The sequence below is a fragment of the Lepidochelys olivacea genome (assembly GCF_965140295.1).
Source record: "Lepidochelys olivacea isolate rLepOli2 genome assembly, chromosome: 1".
NCBI classification, from domain to species: Eukaryota; Metazoa; Chordata; order Testudines; family Cheloniidae; genus Lepidochelys; species Lepidochelys olivacea.
The window spans coordinates 149,157,498-149,177,952 of record NC_140411.1 but is presented as its reverse complement, the minus strand read 5'-3'; the positions used below and the strand labels follow the sequence as shown (position 1 = coordinate 149,177,952).

Here is a 20,455-nt window from a genome sequence, read left to right as displayed (position 1 = left end):
TCTCAGCTCACTTCAAGATTTGTACATGTAGATCTGGTTGTTATATGGCTAGCTTTCATTTTCTGATGAGTTATCCATTTATGATGTTTACTTACTGTGAAGTGTCCTAGATTTCCATGGGACTATTTGTGAGGGTTAAATTGCTAACATCCAGTAGAACCTCAGAGTTATGAATACCTCAGGGGATGGAGATTTTATGTAACTCTGAAATGTTCATAACTCTGAACAAAACATTATGGATGTTCTTTCAAAAGTTTACAGCTGAACATTGACTTAATACAGCTTTGAAACTTTACTATGCAGAAGAAAAAATGCTGTTTCCACACCCCCCTTTTCCCTGTAGTTTACGTTAAACACAGTACTGTACTGTATTTGCTTTTTTTTTTTTTTTTTTTTGGGGGGGTGGGGGGGGCGTCTCTGCTGCTGCCTGGCTCCTCATTCTGGTTCCAAATGAGGTATATGGTTCACTGGTCAGTTTGTACTTCTGAAGTTTGTAACTCTGAGGTTTTACTGTACTTGTTTGCATGATCAGGCCTTAATTAATTAATTCACAATAGTCTTCATTATTAGTGTAAGTATACTGTACTTGCTTAAAATGAAAGAATTTTGTTGCAAATACAACTTGATTTTCTAAAATAATTAGTTTATTTTTAAGTTATATCCAGTGAGGGTCTCTCCAAGCAGACCCAAGTCCTCATGCCAGAATTCAAATTGGAAAAGAACTCACCCCAGAAATTGGCACACCTGTCAGGGCTCCAGATTTCTAACAAAAATACAGAACACAAACTTCAGTTTATTTCACACTGCTTGCTTATCAATTATTGTAACATTTAAGCAATGAAGGAAAGACACTCTTCAGTTTTTAATGGAGATATGCATGCTTCAGGTGGGGACAGAAACAGCTGCAGAAAAGAGTCCTCATACCAGAATTGGTAGTAAGTTAAAAAACAAGGCATGACACTGCCATTTCAAAAGACTGCCTTTAAAAATTAAAAAAATAAAATAAAGGTAGCATTTAAAAGAAAAACTGTGCTTTGATGAAAGTTTCAACAATACTGAAAAGTTGCCTCTTGGCACAAGCAAGATATTACATTGAAGAAGCCAGCTTGTAACAACACTTTTCCTTTCATTCAGAGGCGCTCTGTAAAAACATTGTAAACTCTTTCTACTTGTTTGTGGTTTTACACTTTTTCATTTTACTGTCAATGCCATATGGTGTAACAACTGTGATTGATAAAAATGGCATTTATAGATCAACAGTCTGCTCACTAATTTTGAGATAAAGATCTTTCCACTCTCAGGAACCCATCAAGTGTCACTGAGAGCTACATTACTTGGTCCAGCTCCCATTGACTTCACTTTATATCACAATGACATCTCTTCAAAGCTACTCCAACTTATTCCTCCACCAGTCAGTCAGTTACATCTAACACAGTAACGCAGATAATTCCCATTGGCTATTGTCACCAGAAAATAGCCTTCTCAGGGAATCTCTATACTACAGGAGCAACCGTACCATTGTTGCATAGATATTTTCTACATCGACAGAAGGCATTTTGCCATCAACGTAGGTAATCCACCTCCCAAAGCAACATTCCCCATGTGGTAAGTGGCTTCCTCCCCTCGGTAAAATACAAGAGAGAAGCACTGAGGCAGAGTGATGCCTTCCAGTTAAGGGACAGAGCAGGTCCTAGTGCTTACAGGAGAAATTTGGATTGCTACAGCAGCTTGGTTTGAATTCTTGTGTGAATAGGACCTCTGTTTAATCCATCAAATCAGGTCTAAGATCAAAACAATAAACAGCAAGCTTTGTGCATTTACTCCATAACCTAAGATGGAGGAATCCAGAATCCAGTTTTAGTTGTTAGTTTTCCATATATAGTTAAAATAAAAAGCAATCTTGTTAAAATAAGAAACAGGCCATCATTTGTGGTATGCTAGCATGTGGCCTGTAACAATAAGGTTCAACTAGGTACTATGATCAGGCACTTTCCTATTACAAGTGATTATGGTAACCTGATTTAACAAGTAAACAATAACAGAGGTCCTATTTTAAGACCACACAGTGTTTTCAATTTAAGCAGCACTTCACAGAAACAACCATGTGCTAGAAAGATTCTTCAGCTGTATTCCTGTAAATGACTACAGGCATCACCAGGAATCAGTCCTACTTAAAATATCCTTTGCTTTTATTAACTAGTAGGTTCTTTCTTGAACTGTGACCATACATTTTCATTGAGGTCATGCATAAGACATGACAGTGCATTTCCAATTAGGAAATTTCAGTAGTTTCCACAACTCCCATTTTAACTGATTGGGCTTTTTGATAGTTTTATATTAAAAATTTATTTAAACAAACATTACAAACCTTATTTCTATTGCACTGAAATACCATGTGTTGTTCTCACTACAAAGCCAGACATACCTGTTTCTCTTTATAAATATGAAATTGTCAAGTCTTCGAAATTTATGCAAACATACTAGTAACACTGGCCACTTAACTGCAGTGTCTCAATCTGGAGACACTAGCTGGATCTGCTAGTTTTACAAATGTTATGTTGCATGCCTCTAAGTAAATGGAAATGCACTGTATCTGAACAGAATGGATGAGACAAACTTGTGGACAGCCTATGAATGTCTCTACTCACCAGGCTAGGGCACATTTTCTACAGTCAGCAAGAAAATAATAATAGGTAGGAAGGAGAAAGACAAAAAAGTTCATAATCAGCTATCCTGTCTCATTTCCCATGAACGGCTTTATCTCTTCTTCCAGTTGCTGCATTGGTTCAAATCAGAATAAAATTCACTCTGATCTAATCCCTTCAAATTAGCAGACGCCAACTAAGATTCCTAGTAGCAAGCACATTTAGAACCTGGTTAAAAAAAAAATAAAAAGCTACAAGTTGGGGTTTTAAAATTAAGAACAATCCAGAATCTTTTTCTGGAGTTAACATAAAAGGACACCCTTCAAAGCAAAATAAGTTCCCAACAGGTAAACAGGATCCTGTCCTGCAGCCTTCATCCAGCCATGAAGTTCTGTTACTAAGTTCTGCAAGTAAGCTCCACCTCTTTTCAACTGCATGAACACAGTTCAGCAATCACTCCTGGGGAAAGTCTCTGCAGGTGCTCTAAAAGCACTGTTTGATTACAAACACATCAACAATGCTCCAACATGTTTTTGTAACAAACTTTACTGACACACAAGCAACTAGAATTTACTTCTCAAAAGGAGGAAATACAAGATGGAATCTGCATTTCTTCCAACTCCCACAGAACCCTACCAAATCCTTTACTCAATCCCACAGGGATGCAACGCTGAATGGGATTTACCCAGCATTCCTGCCACCAGGAAGACTCACATGGAAGCTGCCCATGGGAGTTTTGGCTGTTCTAGGAGCACTGGATGGTGGCCCCAGGAAGGGCACTATTTGAAGCTATCTTATTACTTTTAATCTGCTGCTTATAGATTAATTCACCAGCTACTTATCAAAATTGAATAAGTAGTTTGCAATAAGAATCAGATATTTACTAGTCTCAAAAAAACCTTTCCAACTGAGTTTTACTAGTTTGACACTCATCAAGAGTGCCGTTATCTAAAAAATTATCTTAATTTGACATACATACTATTAAAAAGGCTAACAGATGCTGACATTGGATTCATACCGTTTGATAAAGCAACCCACGTTGTTCTAGAAAACTAGAGAGCCATTAGCTTGCTTTTAATCAGCGTAAAGTCTTTCAATCCACCCCCCTGCCCCAATAGCTATATCTTTGAGAAAACATACCATCAAACCATAAATCTCAGAGGAACTCCGCACTTTTGGAAGTATTTCCATAGGAACATCAAAAAAACTGAAAAAAAAAATATATTTTGCATTTAGTTATGCTAGGGAAATTATTTTTACATTTTCTACTTTGAGACAAATTAAACATAATATAAAGGGAACTTTGATGGCCATATCTTAGATCATGACCTAATGTCTTTCCTAGTAAGATGTGGGAGGGCATTGGAATGTTTGAGTTATGAAGCAATATTTGCTTTGTTGAGCATTTCATGGACAGATCCAACTCCATTTTTACATTTGGAAAATCATTCCTATTTTGAAATAAAATAAAGTGAATACATGCTGGGGTATCAAAGAATTTAATTTAAAGCAATGAGACTACCATTTTGCACTATACTTGTGAAACGTGCTGAAGGAGTAGTTGGGTAACTCAGAAATTAAAGGGAAACTATTAATATTTAAATCACTTCTGTGTACCAGGTTTTCAATCTAGAAAGATCTGGCCTTTTCATTAATCCAAACAGTAGTTATGTAGCTATTTAGAGAGAATAAACCCTAATTGTTATATCCATAATAAATGCAACTAATCGCTCTTCTTGGTCACAAATGTGACCAGACAAGCATTGATGGAAGATTCTTATTTTGAAAAGCACAATTAGTGTCTGTCTTTACACATCATTGACTAATACAGCTATTTCAACAGATTTAAATGAAAAATTAGACTTACTGGCAGAGTTCAGAATCCCACTCCAAGGAATGAATGTTGAACAACATTGTTCTACTGGCATTGGTGATATCTGTACAATGAACACCTCCATTCTTCCCACCTGTCAAACTCTGGAAAAAGCAACCAAGAAGATTAGTAAAAAATAATAATAAAAAAAAATTAGTCAACAGTTCAAACAAAATAATCCAGTTACTAGCCCACCAGTAACTGGTGAAAGTTTGAAAAGCCACAGTTTAATAGTCGGTTTTATAGTTAGTAAGAATGAAATCAATAAAGTATTTTGAGAAATAGAAATAGTATTTTTGCACCCCTGAGATAAGTCGGAACTTTGATATCTTTGCACTACGTGAATGAAGAGCAAGACCAGGATATCCATAATGGACAGAATATATAATGCATGTACACAAAACGGGGATTATGAAAGGTTACCAGTCTAAATTTTATGTAAGTTTTAATTTTTCCTCCACCCGTATATTCTAAGGCAGCAGATTTTTTTTTTTTTTTTTTTTAAAACACATTTCTTTTTTAAACGTTGCTTGTAGCCACACAAGTTCCACAACAGATATAGTTCTGGTTATGTGACCTCCAGAGAATTCCTTTATTAACAGTTGGTATAGAGGTGTACAATGAAAATCTGTTGTACAAAAAACTTTTTTTTAAAAAAGAACCCCCATACACATACCCATATAAGCCATGAATCAATAGTACCAAACATAGCTCGCCCATCACGAACAGCTTGCCTGATCTCTTCCACGTTGTCTAGGAGCCATCGAAGTTTCACTGCACTGAAATACGTGCTAAGCGGAAGGCCAGTCCTAGTCTGCAAGAGTGAGGGTCATTTAGGACATGCCATGAGCTAATCCCCTCCAGTGACTACTGTACTTGTCTATGAAGTTAGGGAAAGAGAAAGGAAACTCAAGATTCTTTATTTAAACCTTATTTTTCTTCTTTTTTAAAAAAGACCAAGCATTCCCAATACCGTAAAACCCTCACACATCAAAGCCAAAGACCAACATGCCTATGAACAACGATCACAACAACTGATCAGTTTACGGTTCAAAGACCTTTTACGTGGCAACAAGATAAAGGCATATGCAGACATCGTATGCGATAGCTGCTTGGGGTAAGACAGCAAACACTGATGTTGCAATGAGCAACCTGACACTGAAAGGATGAACTTTCAGTTACATTTGTAGCTTTATAGACAAGCAAGCTGATACGCTGGTTCACTGACCCACTCCTACCAGGTGTGGCTATAGAACAAAGAAGCTGGACATCATTTGGCCAGCATACAGCCACCAGGTTAAAAGCTGAATGTGAAAGGAAGATGGACTCTAGTGAAACCGCTTCTCAACTCTCAAATTAGCCATATTAAATTAATGCTATAAATTAAAAGTTACTCTAATAATTATTTAATATGACAAACGTAGGATGGGAAAGTGGGTTGAAGACCATATTAACTCCTATTCTAGTGGAAGCCCTAACTCTGAGTTTAGTGGGTTTAAGACAGGCATCTGGTACATAATGCCCAAGACTTCAAATAGAAAATCATTAACACACACGGAGACTATTTGGAAATCTTAATTTAAAGCATTACTAACTGGATATTCTAGAAAAATCCCTTACCTTAAAAAAGGATTTATTTTCCCCTGGAATTATTTTAAGAAGTCTCTCAACTGTTGGCTGGGTTCTCAGGTCAAGCCACACTACAAACCAAAATAGATCACACAGACAAAACATTTACAATAATTCAACCACCATTTGCTATTTGTCATAGCCAAAGAACAGCAGAACTGTATAGCTTCTACTAAAAATTGCTGAAGTCCTTAATGTCAGGAAACTCACACTAAAATATTTTTAGTAAAGAAAAAATTGATAGGAAAGAAATATTCTTATGTATATTTCTGTATCATTGTAAAAAGGTAAAAGGGACAGGTAACCTCATTCTATTTGCAAGGCTAAGTGGTCTGTAACATCACAATATGACTTTCTACAAAGAGAGGCTACAAAGGATATACTTTGTGTTTCTCAGTCTATTAATGAACAATTCAGAGGTCAAACAAGTGAGTGAGTAACCATACTTAATAGTTTGCCAGAAGACCAAGGCCACTCAACTAGAAAGCTTAAAGTACATACAGTAATAGGTTTATTTACTATTTCTCGGTGAATACTCAACTACAGTAGTAAACAGTGTTAAAGAATTACTGATGCTCAGTTTTACCTAAGATAAAGTCTTAAACGTCACACACTTGAACATTAAACACAAAAAGCTACTTGGAAGGAAGAACTTAAATCTCCTCTCTCAAAGCAATGCCAAGTTCAGGTTTCTGAAAGTTCTTAGGACCCTTCAATTCTACAGCAAAAGACAAGGCAGAACTTCAGACCTCTGACAAGCACAAGCTGTCAACATTCTATTTTGCTGAAGCCTGATTAAAAGATTTATTAAGCTAAACTGTGATGTGATAGAATATTTAACTAGGATATTTTTCTGTGTAACTGCAGCATCAGTGGTTGCAAACACGCAATTTTTGGGAAAGGCCACCAAAAGTTGTCATTATTATTTGCAGGTTCTAACAAGATTCATATAGGATTTCTAAGAATCTGCAAGTAAAACTGCAGCAAGGCTGTACTGAAAGGAAGAGTATATAAACTTTAAGAAGCCATATACACCATGCAGGCACTGTGATACGTACCAATAGCATCATATAGAGGTTCTCCAGTTGTCTTGTCCCAAACCACAGTTGTCTCTCTCTGATTGCTGACTCCAATAGCTGGAAAACAAACAAAGGAAGGGGGGAAAAGTACACATTAGAGATTTTTAGAGGGCAGGCAAGGAAGAAAAGGAAGTGAAAGGAAAATAAAAACCTTTTGGCTTATGCCTTTTACATTCTTGGAATACCACTTTTCTCTCATTTCAAAAAACTGAACTCTGCTCTACATCTCTTATTCTTCTGTTTAACTTTCACAAACAGACATGAACAAAGAAACTGAAGTTTTGTAACAGCAGGCACTGCAGTGTAATGTGATCAGTATTTCATCCATTAGCTGCATAACCTCTTTGCAATCCCCGGGGAGAGAATTTTATTTGGTCTATTTGGCAAAACAATGCACGGCTAGTAAGTGTCAGCAATATCTTATTTCCCCAACATGCAGAGCTTTTTTTGACATGGGGCTAAATCCTACTTCCTTTCTAATCACTGGCTTCATTACTGGATGATCTGACCTTCCCCAGTCCCCAAAGCATGTTCTCAAAAGCAACTAGTTACACATAAGAAACTGCAACAATACCTTTTATGTTGGTGATGTCTACGTTTAGCTGGTTCAATTTCTCACATGTTTTCTCCACACATTCATAAACAGATTGCAAGATTTCCTTTGGATCTTGCTCCACCCATCTTTAACAAATATTAGACAGCAATCAAAAAAGAACCAAAACATGAGGCAGATGTTACATTTATGGAGAGTTGTATATGAATTCTAAGAGCAGGCCATAAAGTCACATGTTCACAATATTAAAGAGTATCAAAAAGTTAACTCAGCTAGTTTTTCCCTCTAGTCAACTTGCTTTGATTCCATGTCAGAATGACCAACCTAATTCTGTATCATATAGAAAGTGTTTGTTTAATCAAGCAAAAGAATAGTTTGAATAGTCAGTCTACATTTTTAGAGAAAAAGTCAATGTGGTATTTCAAAATCTTCTATAGATACATGTATACTGCCTCAGTACAGAGGGAGAAGAGTCTAGGGATAACACTTAGTGAACAGTGTACAGCAAATTTAGAGCTACAGAATAAGTTGTGCAGACTCCATAGGTGAAGCTGGAGAATGTAAAGATAAGCAAGTCAGTCAAGAGAATAGTTTCACCATTTTAAGAAAGCCTGGACAGTGGAAGAAAGAATGGGTGAGTGACTATTGCGAGGGTTGAACTTTCATAAACATTTTTAGGAATTAATAAGATTTCCATTAGGCCATACAAAGGAGGGAGTTTTTTGTCTTGTTTTTAAAAAAAGGATCTATTTAATTATTCTTTCCGACCACTCTAAAACATTAGCAACTGATTCCATATTCTTAACAGGCTTCAAGTGTAATTATGCATACATAGATCCTATTAAATAGGCTTTTGCCAGATTGAAAGGTAGACAGAAATGGAACAGAAGATATACAGAGATCATACCCTTCTTTAGGGAATTTCTGTTTTATTTCTACTTGATGGTGACTCAGGAGCTCTGCTGTTTTCGCATTAAAAACCTGCAAATAACAAGGATACAGATTAAATAAATTTATGCCTACAGGATTAAATAAACCATATATGAGGAGACAATAACAAAGTGAAGGTATGTTACATTTCCATTGAGCATAGGGTTGCCAACTTTCTAATCACACCAAACCGAACACCCTTGCCCTGCCCCTTCTTCAAGGCCTTGCCCCCTGCTCACTCCATCCCCCCCTCCCTCCGTTGCTCACTCTCCCCCCTCTCACTGGGCTGGGGCAGGGGCTTGGTGTGTGGGAGGAGGTGAGGGCTCTGGTTGGAGGTGCGGACTCTGGGGTTGGGCCAGAAATGAGGGATTCAGGGTGTGGGAGAGGGCTCTGCTCTAGGGCCGAGGGGTTTGGAGTGCAGGAGGGGGCTCAGGGCTGAGGCAGGGGGTTGAGGTGCAGGCTCCAGCCGGGAGTGTGGGCTTTGGGATGGGGCTGGGGAACAGGGACTTGGGGTGCAGGAAGGGGCGCAGGCTCCTGGAGGGACTTCGGGTGCAGGAGGAGGTTCCAACCTGGGGCAATGGGGTGGGGTGCAGGCTCTGGGGTGGGGAGGAGTGGTTTGGGGTGCAGAAGGGGGCGCAGGGAAGGGGGTTGCAGTGTGGGAGGAGGTGCAGGCTCCAGATGGGCAGTGCTTACCGCAGGCAGATCCTGGAAGCAGCCAGCATGTCCAACTCCTAGACAAAGGAGCTAGACAGCTCTACACGCTGCCCGCACGTGCCACCCCTGCAGCTCCATTGGCTCTGTTTCTCAGGCAATGAGAGCTGGGGAGCCAGTGGTCGTAGCGGGGGCAGTGGGCGGAGCCCCCATGGCTGCCCTTGCATCTAGGGGCCGGACATGCTGGGTGCTTCCAGGAGCCGTGAAGAGCTAGGGCTGGCAGGGAGCCTGGCTTTGCCCCACTGCATCGCCGACTGGACTTTTAATGGTGCTGACCCGAGCACCATTTTTGACCAGCTGTTCTGGTTGAAATCTGGACAACTGGCAACCCTAGTTGAGCAACCTAGGCCTGTGTGTAAAATTACACCAAGTGACGTTAGACGTTATAGCTACTTTCTTTATCCCCACCCATGCTTCCAAATCAAGTAGCTAGTCATGAAAGTGGTAAAGTGATTTCATTTCTGTACTGTCCAAAGTGATAAAATTGAGCTCAGAGACTCACTTCTGCTATGATGCCAGAGAACACTGCCAGTTGTTAACTTGCCCCTTGCCTAGTAGTTATGTGGCATGCACAGCTAGATTACACAAAATATACTATGGTTATCTCTTCCTTCCTCTTCCCTCTATCTACCCATCTTCTGTTTCATCTACCTGTTCAGTCTTAGCATTAAGCTACACTAAACTCTTCAGGACAGGAAGGGACTGTCTATACTACATATTTGTACAGTGCCTGGCATCAGGACTTCTAGGTGCTATGACAATATAAATAATTTCTTCCTCAGTGCACCAATCCAGCTTCCATTAATGATTACAAGGGCTTGTGTGTGCACATCAAGAGGAAAGAGATACAAAGAATTTAAAAAAAAAAAAAAAAGTCAAAAGCCGAGTAACAAAACCATTTGCTAAGCATTTATTTCACTAAGATCAGACTACACCTTTTGGCACATTAGCAACATTCATACACACTCCCAAATGGAGGACAGCGTATTCCTGTCTTTCTTTCAGCTAAGAAGGATGCTGGCACAAATGGGTGAAGTCACTCAGACAGCTTAATGGCAGCACGTTAAGCCAGGCAAAGCTTTCACTCCCAAGCCAATGAGGGCTGAAGTAGTTGGAATGCAGCACGCTCATCCCCATTTTGCCAGCCTTGGTGTTGGTTCTCACATAACTATTTACCACCACTAGGATGCTGTCATCAACTGGGACAAATTCTCAATAGAAATCCTCCACCACTGCAATCAAATATCATCCCTACAGAGAACACCTGCCAGAATATTGACAGAGCACAACTGGGTAAGTGTTCCCTCTGGTCTCCTTAGATGCATTCAGTCTACTTCTAGCACAATCTCAACCAAAGCAGCAGACGCTGTCTCTACCAGAGACAGAGAGATCAAAAACCTGAAAACAAATGAAAACAATCCATTCCTATATAGCAATCCTAACCTCCTAACACATGGAGCAAAACCAAAACATGCTTTAGACACCAGACCAATACTTAACAAAACAGAAAAAACAAGCCAGACTGACAAAATCTGTTCTGATATCAGTGATGCAGGTAAGCCAAAAATAAAACCAGGTTTTTGAGACAGTTCCTGTCCCTTCCCCCAATCAGTTTTCCTCCCCCACTGATTCAGATGATCTCAGGCAAGAGCAATCAAAAGTTCATTTTGGCCTGAATGTGCACTTAGCAGCCACATAAAACTTCTTACTACTCGACGTCTGCAGTCATTTTGCAATACACAGACTTATGTGCTCATTCAATTCCCAGCACACACACACACACTGAATTCCATTACAAAGTTTAGTCACCAAAGGTATAAATAAGAATGGAGAAGCAGCATAAACTAATGTGCCAAGAGTAAGTCAAAATCTTTCTATACAGAAGTGGAAGGTAACAGTGTGAGAGAACAAACTGGTCAGTTGTTTTAGTGCTGTATTTGTCATTTTGCTTACAGAGACTATGGACTTAGTACCTGTGACACTGTTTTGCTTCTCTTGATGCAATACATGGCATTAAATTATGGCAGGGACTAACATGATATAAGGAAATAGCTTTGGAGCCATTTGCAATGTAATAGGTTACTGTACAGCATGACATTAACATACACCTCTTGCAATGGTATATCGAAAAACAAAACAAAAACAAAGTCAAACATTGACACAATATATCCTGGGGCAAGACAGTTGCCAGCAAAACTTGAGCACTCCTCGGGGCTGCTTTGAGTTATAGCAGTCAGCCCAACGCTGCCAGTGACCATTGTGGCATGCATTACAGCTCTGCCTTCCTGACAGATGCCCTGCACTGGGATTCATGAGAGACCAGCTATTATAACAGCCCAACAGAATGTCTGTGGTGAGGAAATTCTCCCCAACCCCTTGAGGGATTACTTACAGCCTCTACATGTAATTTCAGCTGGACAACAGGATAGAATAGTGTTGCCCAAAAAAAGAGACCAGATTTGGCTCAAGCTAACTGCTTCAGCCAGGAATAACTGACATGCAAACTAAGATTCAGTCACTTTGAACCTTTGGGTGACTAGGTCATAGATAAGATCAAACGGGCATTTAAAATGCTAGGTTTTGAGATAAAGTTGAGCCCCAGAGTCTGGAAAGTCAGGGGTTAGATTGTACAGGGGACAGTAACCACCATATGCAGAAAAGACTGCTGAATGCCCATCCTGCTATGGAACACCTGATAAAACACTAAATTATTGAAATGCCAATGTAACATCTGCCTGGTGAGTTCTGTAACATCTTTCAAACCAGGATTACAGACTATAACTGAGGAAGGAATTGGAGACAAGAGGAGGGATGTGACACAGGCTGAGCATTGGAAGGATGAGAGGGTGAATATTCCTTGCAGTGAATAAAGTTTACCAGTTTCTTGAATCTACCTATCACAGGGCGAGGGAAATCCTTCCCTGAGGAAGTTCCAGTGCAAAAAAATGCTAGTTTGATGATCCCTTGGTGACCTCTAAGATACTTTATATATCTCCATGCTCTCTTGTATAGCATTGTCTATATGTAGTTTCTACTTTACTAACACTGAGATTTAATCACAAAAGTCTGGTTAAAGGTGTTGCAAAGCTCTCGTCATGTACAGGTAGTCTTACAACAAATTATTGAAAAATTAAACCAGCATTCTCCCTTAAACAATTTTATTGCATACATCTTTAATTGTATAGCTGTACAGTCAATGCTGCAACAAATTTAATGAAGTCATATTTACAAAAAAAAATCTCTAAGGTGTGTCAAGCAATATGTTAGATATGCCATTTCTTTTGTTTTAATGTGATTCTCCCTGTTATTCTGAAAAAGTTTTGTTTTTAAGTTAAACCAGTTTTGTTGGTTTAAGTTGTGCCTTTTGCCGTTTGGCAAAGAAAACAAAACCCTCATAAAAACTTAATCATCAGCCTCTAAAAAGAGGTAGAAAAGGGTGTTTGAAGTCAAACAGCTAGGATTTTTGGTAAAAAGGGGAGGGACTAAAAAGTCCTCCCCCATAAACTATTGCTTCCAGGGCTGCCACTTGACAGACACAAAGAAAGTACCTACTGACAAAGAATGAAATAAGTTTAAGGGACAAAAGGTGACAGTCTGCAGTTGTGCTAAATTTTACTTTATTTTTCCTTTTCATAGAATCATAGAATATCAGGGTTGGAAGGGACCTCAGAAGGTCTTCTAGTCCAACCACTTGCTCAAAGCAGGACCAATCCCCAACTAAATCATCCCAGCCAGGACTTCGTTAAGCTTGACCTTAAAAACCTCTAAAAAAAGAGATTCCACCACCTCCCTAGGTAACTCAGTCCAGTGCTTCCCTACCCTCCTAGTGAAAAAGTTTTTCCTAATATCCAACCTAAACCTCCCCCACTGCAACTTGAGACCATTACTCCTCGTTCTGTCATCTGCTACCACTGAGAACAGTCTAGATCCATCCTCTTTGGAACCCCCTTTCAGGTAGTTGAAAGCAGCTATCAAATCCCCCTCATTCTTCTCTTCCGCAGACTAAACAATCCCAGTTCCCTCAGCCTCTCCTCATAAGTCATGCGTTCCAGTCCCCTAATCATTTTTGTTGCCCTCCGCTGGACTCTTTCCAATTTTTCCACATCCTTCTTGCAGCGTGGGGCACAAAACTGGACACAGGACTCCAGGTAAGGCCTCACCAGTGCCAAATAGAGGGGAATGATCACGTCTCCCGATCTGCTGGCAATGCCCCTACTTATACAGCCCAAAATGCCACTGGCCTTCTTGGCAACAAGGGCACGCTGTTGACTCATATCCAGCTTCTCGTCCACTGTAACCCCTAGGTCCTTTTCCGCAGAACTGCTGCCGAGCCATTCAGTCCCTAGTCTGTAGCGGTGCATGGGATTCTTCCGTCCTAAGTGCAGGACTCCGCACTTGTCCTTGTTGAACCTCATCAGACTTCTTTTGGCCCAATCCTCTAATTGGTCTAGGGCCCTCTGTATCCTATCCCTACCCTCCAGCGTATCTACCTCTCCTCCCAGTTTAGTGTCATCTGCAAACTTGCTGAGGGTGCAATCCGCACCATCCTCCAGATCATTAATGAAGATATTGAACAAAACCGGCCCGAGGAATGACCCTAGTGGCACTCCACTTGATACCGGCTGCCAACTAGACATGGAGCCATTGATCATTACCCTTTGAGCCCGACAATCTAGCCAACTTTCTATCCACCTTATAGTCCATTCATCCAGCCCAAACTACTTTAACTTGCTGGAAAGAATACTGTGGGAGACCGTGTCAAAAGCTTTGCTAAAGTAATTGTCAGGACGTATCACAAGGTACCATCTTAATCCATCTAGGAGCATTTGTTTTGTCTACCTGATTTTTCCACCCATGCTTTGAATATCTTTTAGTGGTATCCAGAAGGTTTAAATGCAATGTAGGATTCACACACATTCTTCTCACTCACCCAAGGAAGAGAATGGCACAGCATTTTAACTCCATGACCATATCTTTACTCCTGACAATAGCAAATATCACTTGGAAGTTGCCTAAAATCACGTGGCCAGAGTAATAGTCACACCGCTGCTACAAGTGCTTCTGTATTAATAATAGGCATAAGCAAGGTAAGTAACTGTTGCCTCCTACTGAGATGGATGATGCAGACATAAAAAGAAAGAAAAACAGTTGGAAATGATAGGGAAAGACATACATGAAGATGAAAACAAGCATAGAAGCCAAGACATTAAGGTGGACAGGTAAGAAGAGGCTAGATCTAGTGAAAAAACAGACTAACAGAACACTAGATTTGTAACAGTAGACTGGTACATGAAACATTTCCCTTGTAAAATGGTATGTTCCCTCAGCAAGTCTCCCCCCCCCCATTTAGTGTTATTTTATGCATATACATTTTTTCTGAGCGAATGGTGCAGTAGAGCATAGGTCCCTCTATACTATTTTCACAATGTTGGTGTTTATGAGTTAACTCTCTGCTCACTGAGGTAAAAGGAGATCTCTTGACATTCAAGTTCATGGCACTTTTTATTTTTGTAATATTTCAATCACACCGCTATTTTAAGAAAACAGCTACATTTTGCAATTTTTTAAATTAAAAAAGAATTAGGAGTGGTTGCAGGTTCTACACCTGCACCTATATATTCCTGGAAATTTACAATCACACTTCTGTTTTTTAAAAATATTTTCCTCTTCTTTGTGTGTTTATAATACAACCAGAAGAGGAAACTAATCTCACAAGAGTGAATGATAGTCTGACTATATACAAAATGCTGTCAAAAGGAGACATTTAAAAACAAAACAAAACAGACTTTCTCCAATCCTTATAAAGTAACCTGACATGTTACATGTAACTAAAGTTGATTTAAAAAAAAAAAAAGGGAATTTTGAAGTTGGGTAAGTCTCTTAAGTCTACTCAAAAGGAGCTTTTGCCAAATAAACTTACTGGTACAAATAAAGCAGATTAACACTTGAAATTAGGTTAAGTTTTTCCATATTTTCATTTTCCTAGTTGGCACTTGCAAGGTAGCTGCATCTATTGCCACCACAAGGGACAATCCTCAGCTGCAAGTCTAGAATTCCTTTCCACGCCCAGATTTTATTTTGTCATTTGACAATTCTATAAGGAAAAGGGCAAGGGGAAATAAATTTTCACATCGGTCAAGATGACACTCAATTCCAGACTAGTCTCCCTCTTCAGCAACTCATCTGCATGGAATAGATTCAATTTAGGAATTTTTTTTTGGCAACCTGCAAGAACAAGAATATTCCACACCCCCCCCCCCCCCCCAGCTTGTATACTCTGTGCATTTGGCAGCACCTTGTATATAGTAAGTTTCAGTCTCTCTGTATGATTAGTTCCCACATTTTTTTTAGCCTACTATGATCTCTAATAGTCCAACACTCTTCCACTCTGTTGATCAGAAACAAAACATTTATAGGCAATTTACATAATTTAAAACTCATTCCTACTCACAAAAATATGCTGAGTCCACAATTTTTGCATAAGATCACCAGTGAGATTCAAGGGAAGCTCTGCATGCAGTGTGATGGTGGGAAGGTTGAATGAAGGTTTATATTATAACAGCACCCAAATGGCTGGGGCCTCCATTTTGCAATTAAACGAGGTTATTATTAAATAATCCATTAATTTATTTTTACAATTCCCTTCTCTACAATTTAGTTTCACTTTCTGCTCTGGGAAACAAGCTGATAATTAATTCTGGGAAATAAGCTGACAACCAATTCGGAAATCACCCTCACAAATAACTCACAATTTGGCTTTTTAAATAAAATAAAAGAACCATTACTGGCCTTAAGCTTTGTGCACTAGCTTTCAGAGCAAATATATTTTAGTTAAGCTATGGTGCATACCAGGGCCTTTAATTATCTTTATCATTTGAGGACCTATCGAAGACCTGTAGACTAAAGACTTACACATATGCTTAAACTTTATGCACTGTGAAAAGTCCATTTAAGTCACTAGAACTTCTCAGTGTGTAAAGCTAAGTCTTCGCAGAATTAGGGCCTACCCATGGCATTAGCAGGAGTCATTATTCATACAGGCAGAAACAGGCTTCAGAGTGGCAGTGCAGTTGAGTCACTGTGCTATTTTACACTACACATCATCAGTAACTTTAAGGCAAGCCATGGGACCGGATTCTGTGCGGACACCTGGTTTACACATTTCACATCCACACATATTGGCTAGGTTCACAGTGGATGTAAGCCACTTCCAAATCAGAAAAGTAACATTTCGTAGGTGTCAGCAACAACACAAGGTGCAATGTAGCCGCAGAGAATCAGAGCCATGGGGAGAATCCTGCAGCCTCTGAACTCAGTGGCGAAACACCTAGTGGATTCAACGGTGCGCTGCACACTAAGCCCAGGTCCATGGGACCCAGAGCTGATGTGGTCTCACACGGCTAAAAACTGCCGTGTAGCCTTCAGGCTCAGGCTGGAGTCCAGACACTGAGACACCTCAAAAAGGGAGGGTCTCAGAGTACAGGCTCCAGTCCAAGCCTGAATGTCTACACTGCAATGTTTAGCCCCGAAGCCTACGAGTTTAAGTCAATTGACCCAAGCGCTATGGTAGTGTACCAGTGTTTCCAAACCCACGCTTGATCACCCATACAACATTGTGAACCTAGGTTTACAACTGCTAGACCCAGTTCTCACAGTGCTGCTAACTCGGCCATAGGGCACTACGTAGACCTTTCAGAGTAGCAGCCGTGTAAGTCTGTATCCGCGAAAAAGAAAAGGAGGATTTGTGGCACCTTAGTCCTCCTTTTCTTTTTACCTAGACCTTGTAACACCGGCCTGCAAAGTGACAGGGCTTGGACCCAATTCACAAGGGGACTCAGGCTCTGACCCACCCCTAAGCAGGCACCTGGGACTGCAGGTCCGAGTCAGAGTGATTTACGTGCAGATGGCAGGGAGGGCTTGCTGGTCTCTCCAAGGGAGGTCAAACCGGAGTCTGAGCCAGGGCTCCGTGTGGACATACCCAACGAGGCCCGGCTACCACGCCGCCTACCAGAGGTGCTGCTGGCCAGCTCCCCATGCCCACAGGCGGGGCGGCGGGTCTCCGAGCAGAGACCGGTGGGTCTCCCCGGGGGCGGCCCCCGCCACGGGGCCAGAGGCGCACTGGACGCCGCCGCAGCAGCAGCCGCCGCCGCGGGCAGAGCCAGGGGGCACCGGCCGGCCGCGGGCGGCCTCCCGTGCCAGGGCACCGCGCCGCCCCAGCCGCAGGCGGAGCCCGCGTGGGGCGGGTCACTCACCAGGAAGCGCGTGGAGCTGGTGCCCTGGTCGATCGAACCCACCAGCGGCCCCAGCACCACTCGGTGCGACGCAGCCATGGGAGCCGCTCGCGAGCCGCGCGTCTCCTAGGCGACCCTGGCCGCGGGCTGGAGGGCAGAACGCTCCCCGGCGTCTCCAGCGCCCTCTCTGCCTGCGTACGTAACCGGCGCGTGGCTCCACTCTGGGCTCCAGGGGCGGGGAGAGGGAAGGGGGCGCCGGCCGACACGCTGCGCCGGCCCGGCCAATCAGCGCGCGGGGCGCGGAGCGGGGGCGAGGCGCGGGCAACGGGGCAACGTTCGAGGCTGAGCCTGCGGCTGCGGCTGCGGCTGGAGGCGGTCACGTGTCGCAGGCGGGGCGCTGGCTCTGCGAGCGGGTTGGGAGTCAAATCGTGAACCCCGAGGGACGGGAGAGGGCGAAGGCAGGGTGTGTGCTATATTTCTCTCACTCCCTCAGCCGCTGCCCGTTTCTCTCTCTGGCAAAGCAGCCCTCCGCCCTTTTTCTTCAACGAGCTGGGCTAACCTGGGGAGGTCTCACTCCAAGAAGACTTTCAAACAAACATGCTCCCAGAGAAAGTTTTTCTCCCTTGCTGGTTGTGCTGAAGGAAGCTGATGCCATCCTTGCTCCCTCTTAATTTACTTTTCATGTGGATTCAGGTAGAAATGAAAGGTACAAATGAACTTCCCTTGTCTCCGGCACTGCCTTTGCTTGATTTACAATGGAAACGTTCTAGAATAAACTTACCAGCTACCTTCACAATGTGTTAAGACCATATTACCAGCATACCTACAAAACTCTTCGTACACAACCCATTCACGTGTCACACAATGATTTCCATGACGGGTGTCTCACCGGTTTTTATATGATATGATACCTTAGATGATGCTGTTTGGCTAAATATTGTGACAACAGTTTGTTGGATGTGCCATTTGCCAGTTGGCATAAAGGGGCTCTTAGGGTCACAGGGATCAAGAACGTTTACTCCTGATGCTTTTAGAATTTGATATTTCAGATGAATAATTTGTATGGAGCTTTGAAATTCTCTAGCGCAGCTGTATTTGGCAGAGGGGATATGTAATGTTATGTTCTCAGCATACACACAGAGAAGTTAAAAGAAAAGGAGGACTTGTGGCACCTTAGAGACTAACCAATTTATTTGAGCATGAGCTTTCGTGAGCTACAGCTCACTTCATCGGATGCAACAGAGAAGTTAGAGTATTTTATGTTTTTCTGGAAGGTTGCCACATAACATTACTTTCTTAGAATCCAGAACTCTAGCACACAAGAACCAAAACCAGAGAGAGAGAGAGAGACAAAGCAGGCAGAAAGGCACAACTCAATCCAAGTTGATCTAGGCTGGCTTCTTTCAGGCTGATTCAGATCACATGCTTCCTTAGCCTGCAAACAGGACCAGGAAATCCCTTAAAAATTAAAGTGAGAGCTTTTAGTTTTAACAAAATTTTCAATACACCACAGCTAAAATCTGAGGAGGCGGAGAAAGTCTAGCCAAACATGGTGGTGCCCTGACAGTACCCGGAACAAAGTTATTTAAATAACCCCGCACATTTGTATTGTAATATAACACATCATACTTTTTGGAAGAAGTCCCCTCTTCAGCAGTCAGGTTGGCTCTCCACCTGTGATTCAGGGATCTCCTCGGTCTTTGGTACTGTCTCTGCTTTACTTTTTAGAGGATTGAAGAGATCCTGGGTGTCTGGGTCAATCTCCTGCTATGTATCCTGGTTCATGTCCATGGGGGCATCCTCAGTGAAGTCCACAACATGCCAGTGTTTGATGGTGGCCTTCCTTTCAAAAATATAGCACAACTCCTCATAGTAGATACTGGCCATACAAGCTCTGCCAGAGGTCCTGTTATTGTCCCTGATATTTTTGTACCCTAGCAGAGCTCCTTTTCTTTGTTGCAGCAGTGGACCGAGTTCCAGGAGCAGATGGCTGAGGCAGAGCAGTTTAATTATAATGGGGATGTGTCCACACCTACCTTATTGTGGGAAAATATATCCCAAATGTGGTAACTTGCTTCCAAAGTGGATTAATTAGAGGAGGGTGAGACATCAATTAATTTGAAAAAAAGAAACCAAAAACAGTTTTGTATGTGGAAGCAAAACAGTTTCTCTCTCCAGAAATCAAGTTGATCTGAAACTGTCAAATCTAGTCAAACCCCGACTGACAGTCAAGATACTGGTCTTGTCCACAGTGATTGAGAAAGCAGATAGTGGGAAGGGTTTTGTGGGGGGAGATTAAAGGCTTGTCTACCCGGCTCTGCAGTTTGGACTACAGGGCGGTGAATTGCAGTGCACACCAGAGTTCTGCACTGTAACTGCCCTGTGCGCATGGTGTTAACATGAACTAAAACTAAAGGTACCTAGCTTGTGTTAACAAACTCCTGTTTGAAGAGGACTGTGTTAATATGAACTAAGTATCTTTTAGTTTGGGCCAGCAGCACCTACATGGAGGAAATACACCGCAACACTTTGGTACACTCTGCAGTTCACACCCCCGTAATCTGCACTGCGGCATGGTGTAAACATAGGTTCTGTTCCCTGCATCAGAGCTAGATCTCTGTTTTAGCCATGTTGAGTTTGAGCTAATAGCTAGACATCCATGAGGAGAGTCAGGAAGAGAGGCCATGTTTTTGGTTTGGACAAAAGGAGACAACATCTTCCCATAACAGAAGAGACAGGAAAGTTTGTTTTTGTGTGGGATGGAAGTAAATTTGAGTCTAAAATGAAGAATGTCTCTTTTAGTG

At 41.6% G+C, this 20,455-nt stretch overlaps 1 protein-coding gene across 2 annotated transcripts in view; it reads right to left on the bottom strand.

The window, feature by feature from the left end:
* The window catches only part of GK (glycerol kinase), a 46,449-nt gene extending 28,577 nt beyond the window's left edge, over positions 1 to 17,872 (bottom strand). The window contains exons 1-9 of one of the 2 annotated variants that reach the window (XM_084616939.1): positions 17,673 to 17,872; positions 8,687 to 8,760; positions 7,801 to 7,907; positions 7,206 to 7,283; positions 6,139 to 6,218; positions 5,195 to 5,332; positions 4,513 to 4,622; positions 3,786 to 3,852; positions 728 to 763 (exon numbers count right to left, since the gene is read on the bottom strand). In XM_084616939.1, coding sequence (XP_084473065.1) covers positions 728 to 763; positions 3,786 to 3,852; positions 4,513 to 4,622; positions 5,195 to 5,332; positions 6,139 to 6,218; positions 7,206 to 7,283; positions 7,801 to 7,907; positions 8,687 to 8,760; positions 17,673 to 17,750 — 768 coding nt within the window. In that variant the 5' untranslated portion in view covers positions 17,751 to 17,872. The remainder of the gene's footprint in view (positions 1 to 727; positions 764 to 3,785; positions 3,853 to 4,512; positions 4,623 to 5,194; positions 5,333 to 6,138; positions 6,219 to 7,205; positions 7,284 to 7,800; positions 7,908 to 8,686; positions 8,761 to 17,672) is intronic. The other variant, XM_084616940.1, reaches the window with a different exon arrangement.
* Between the last annotated feature and the right edge of the window lie 2,583 nt (positions 17,873 to 20,455).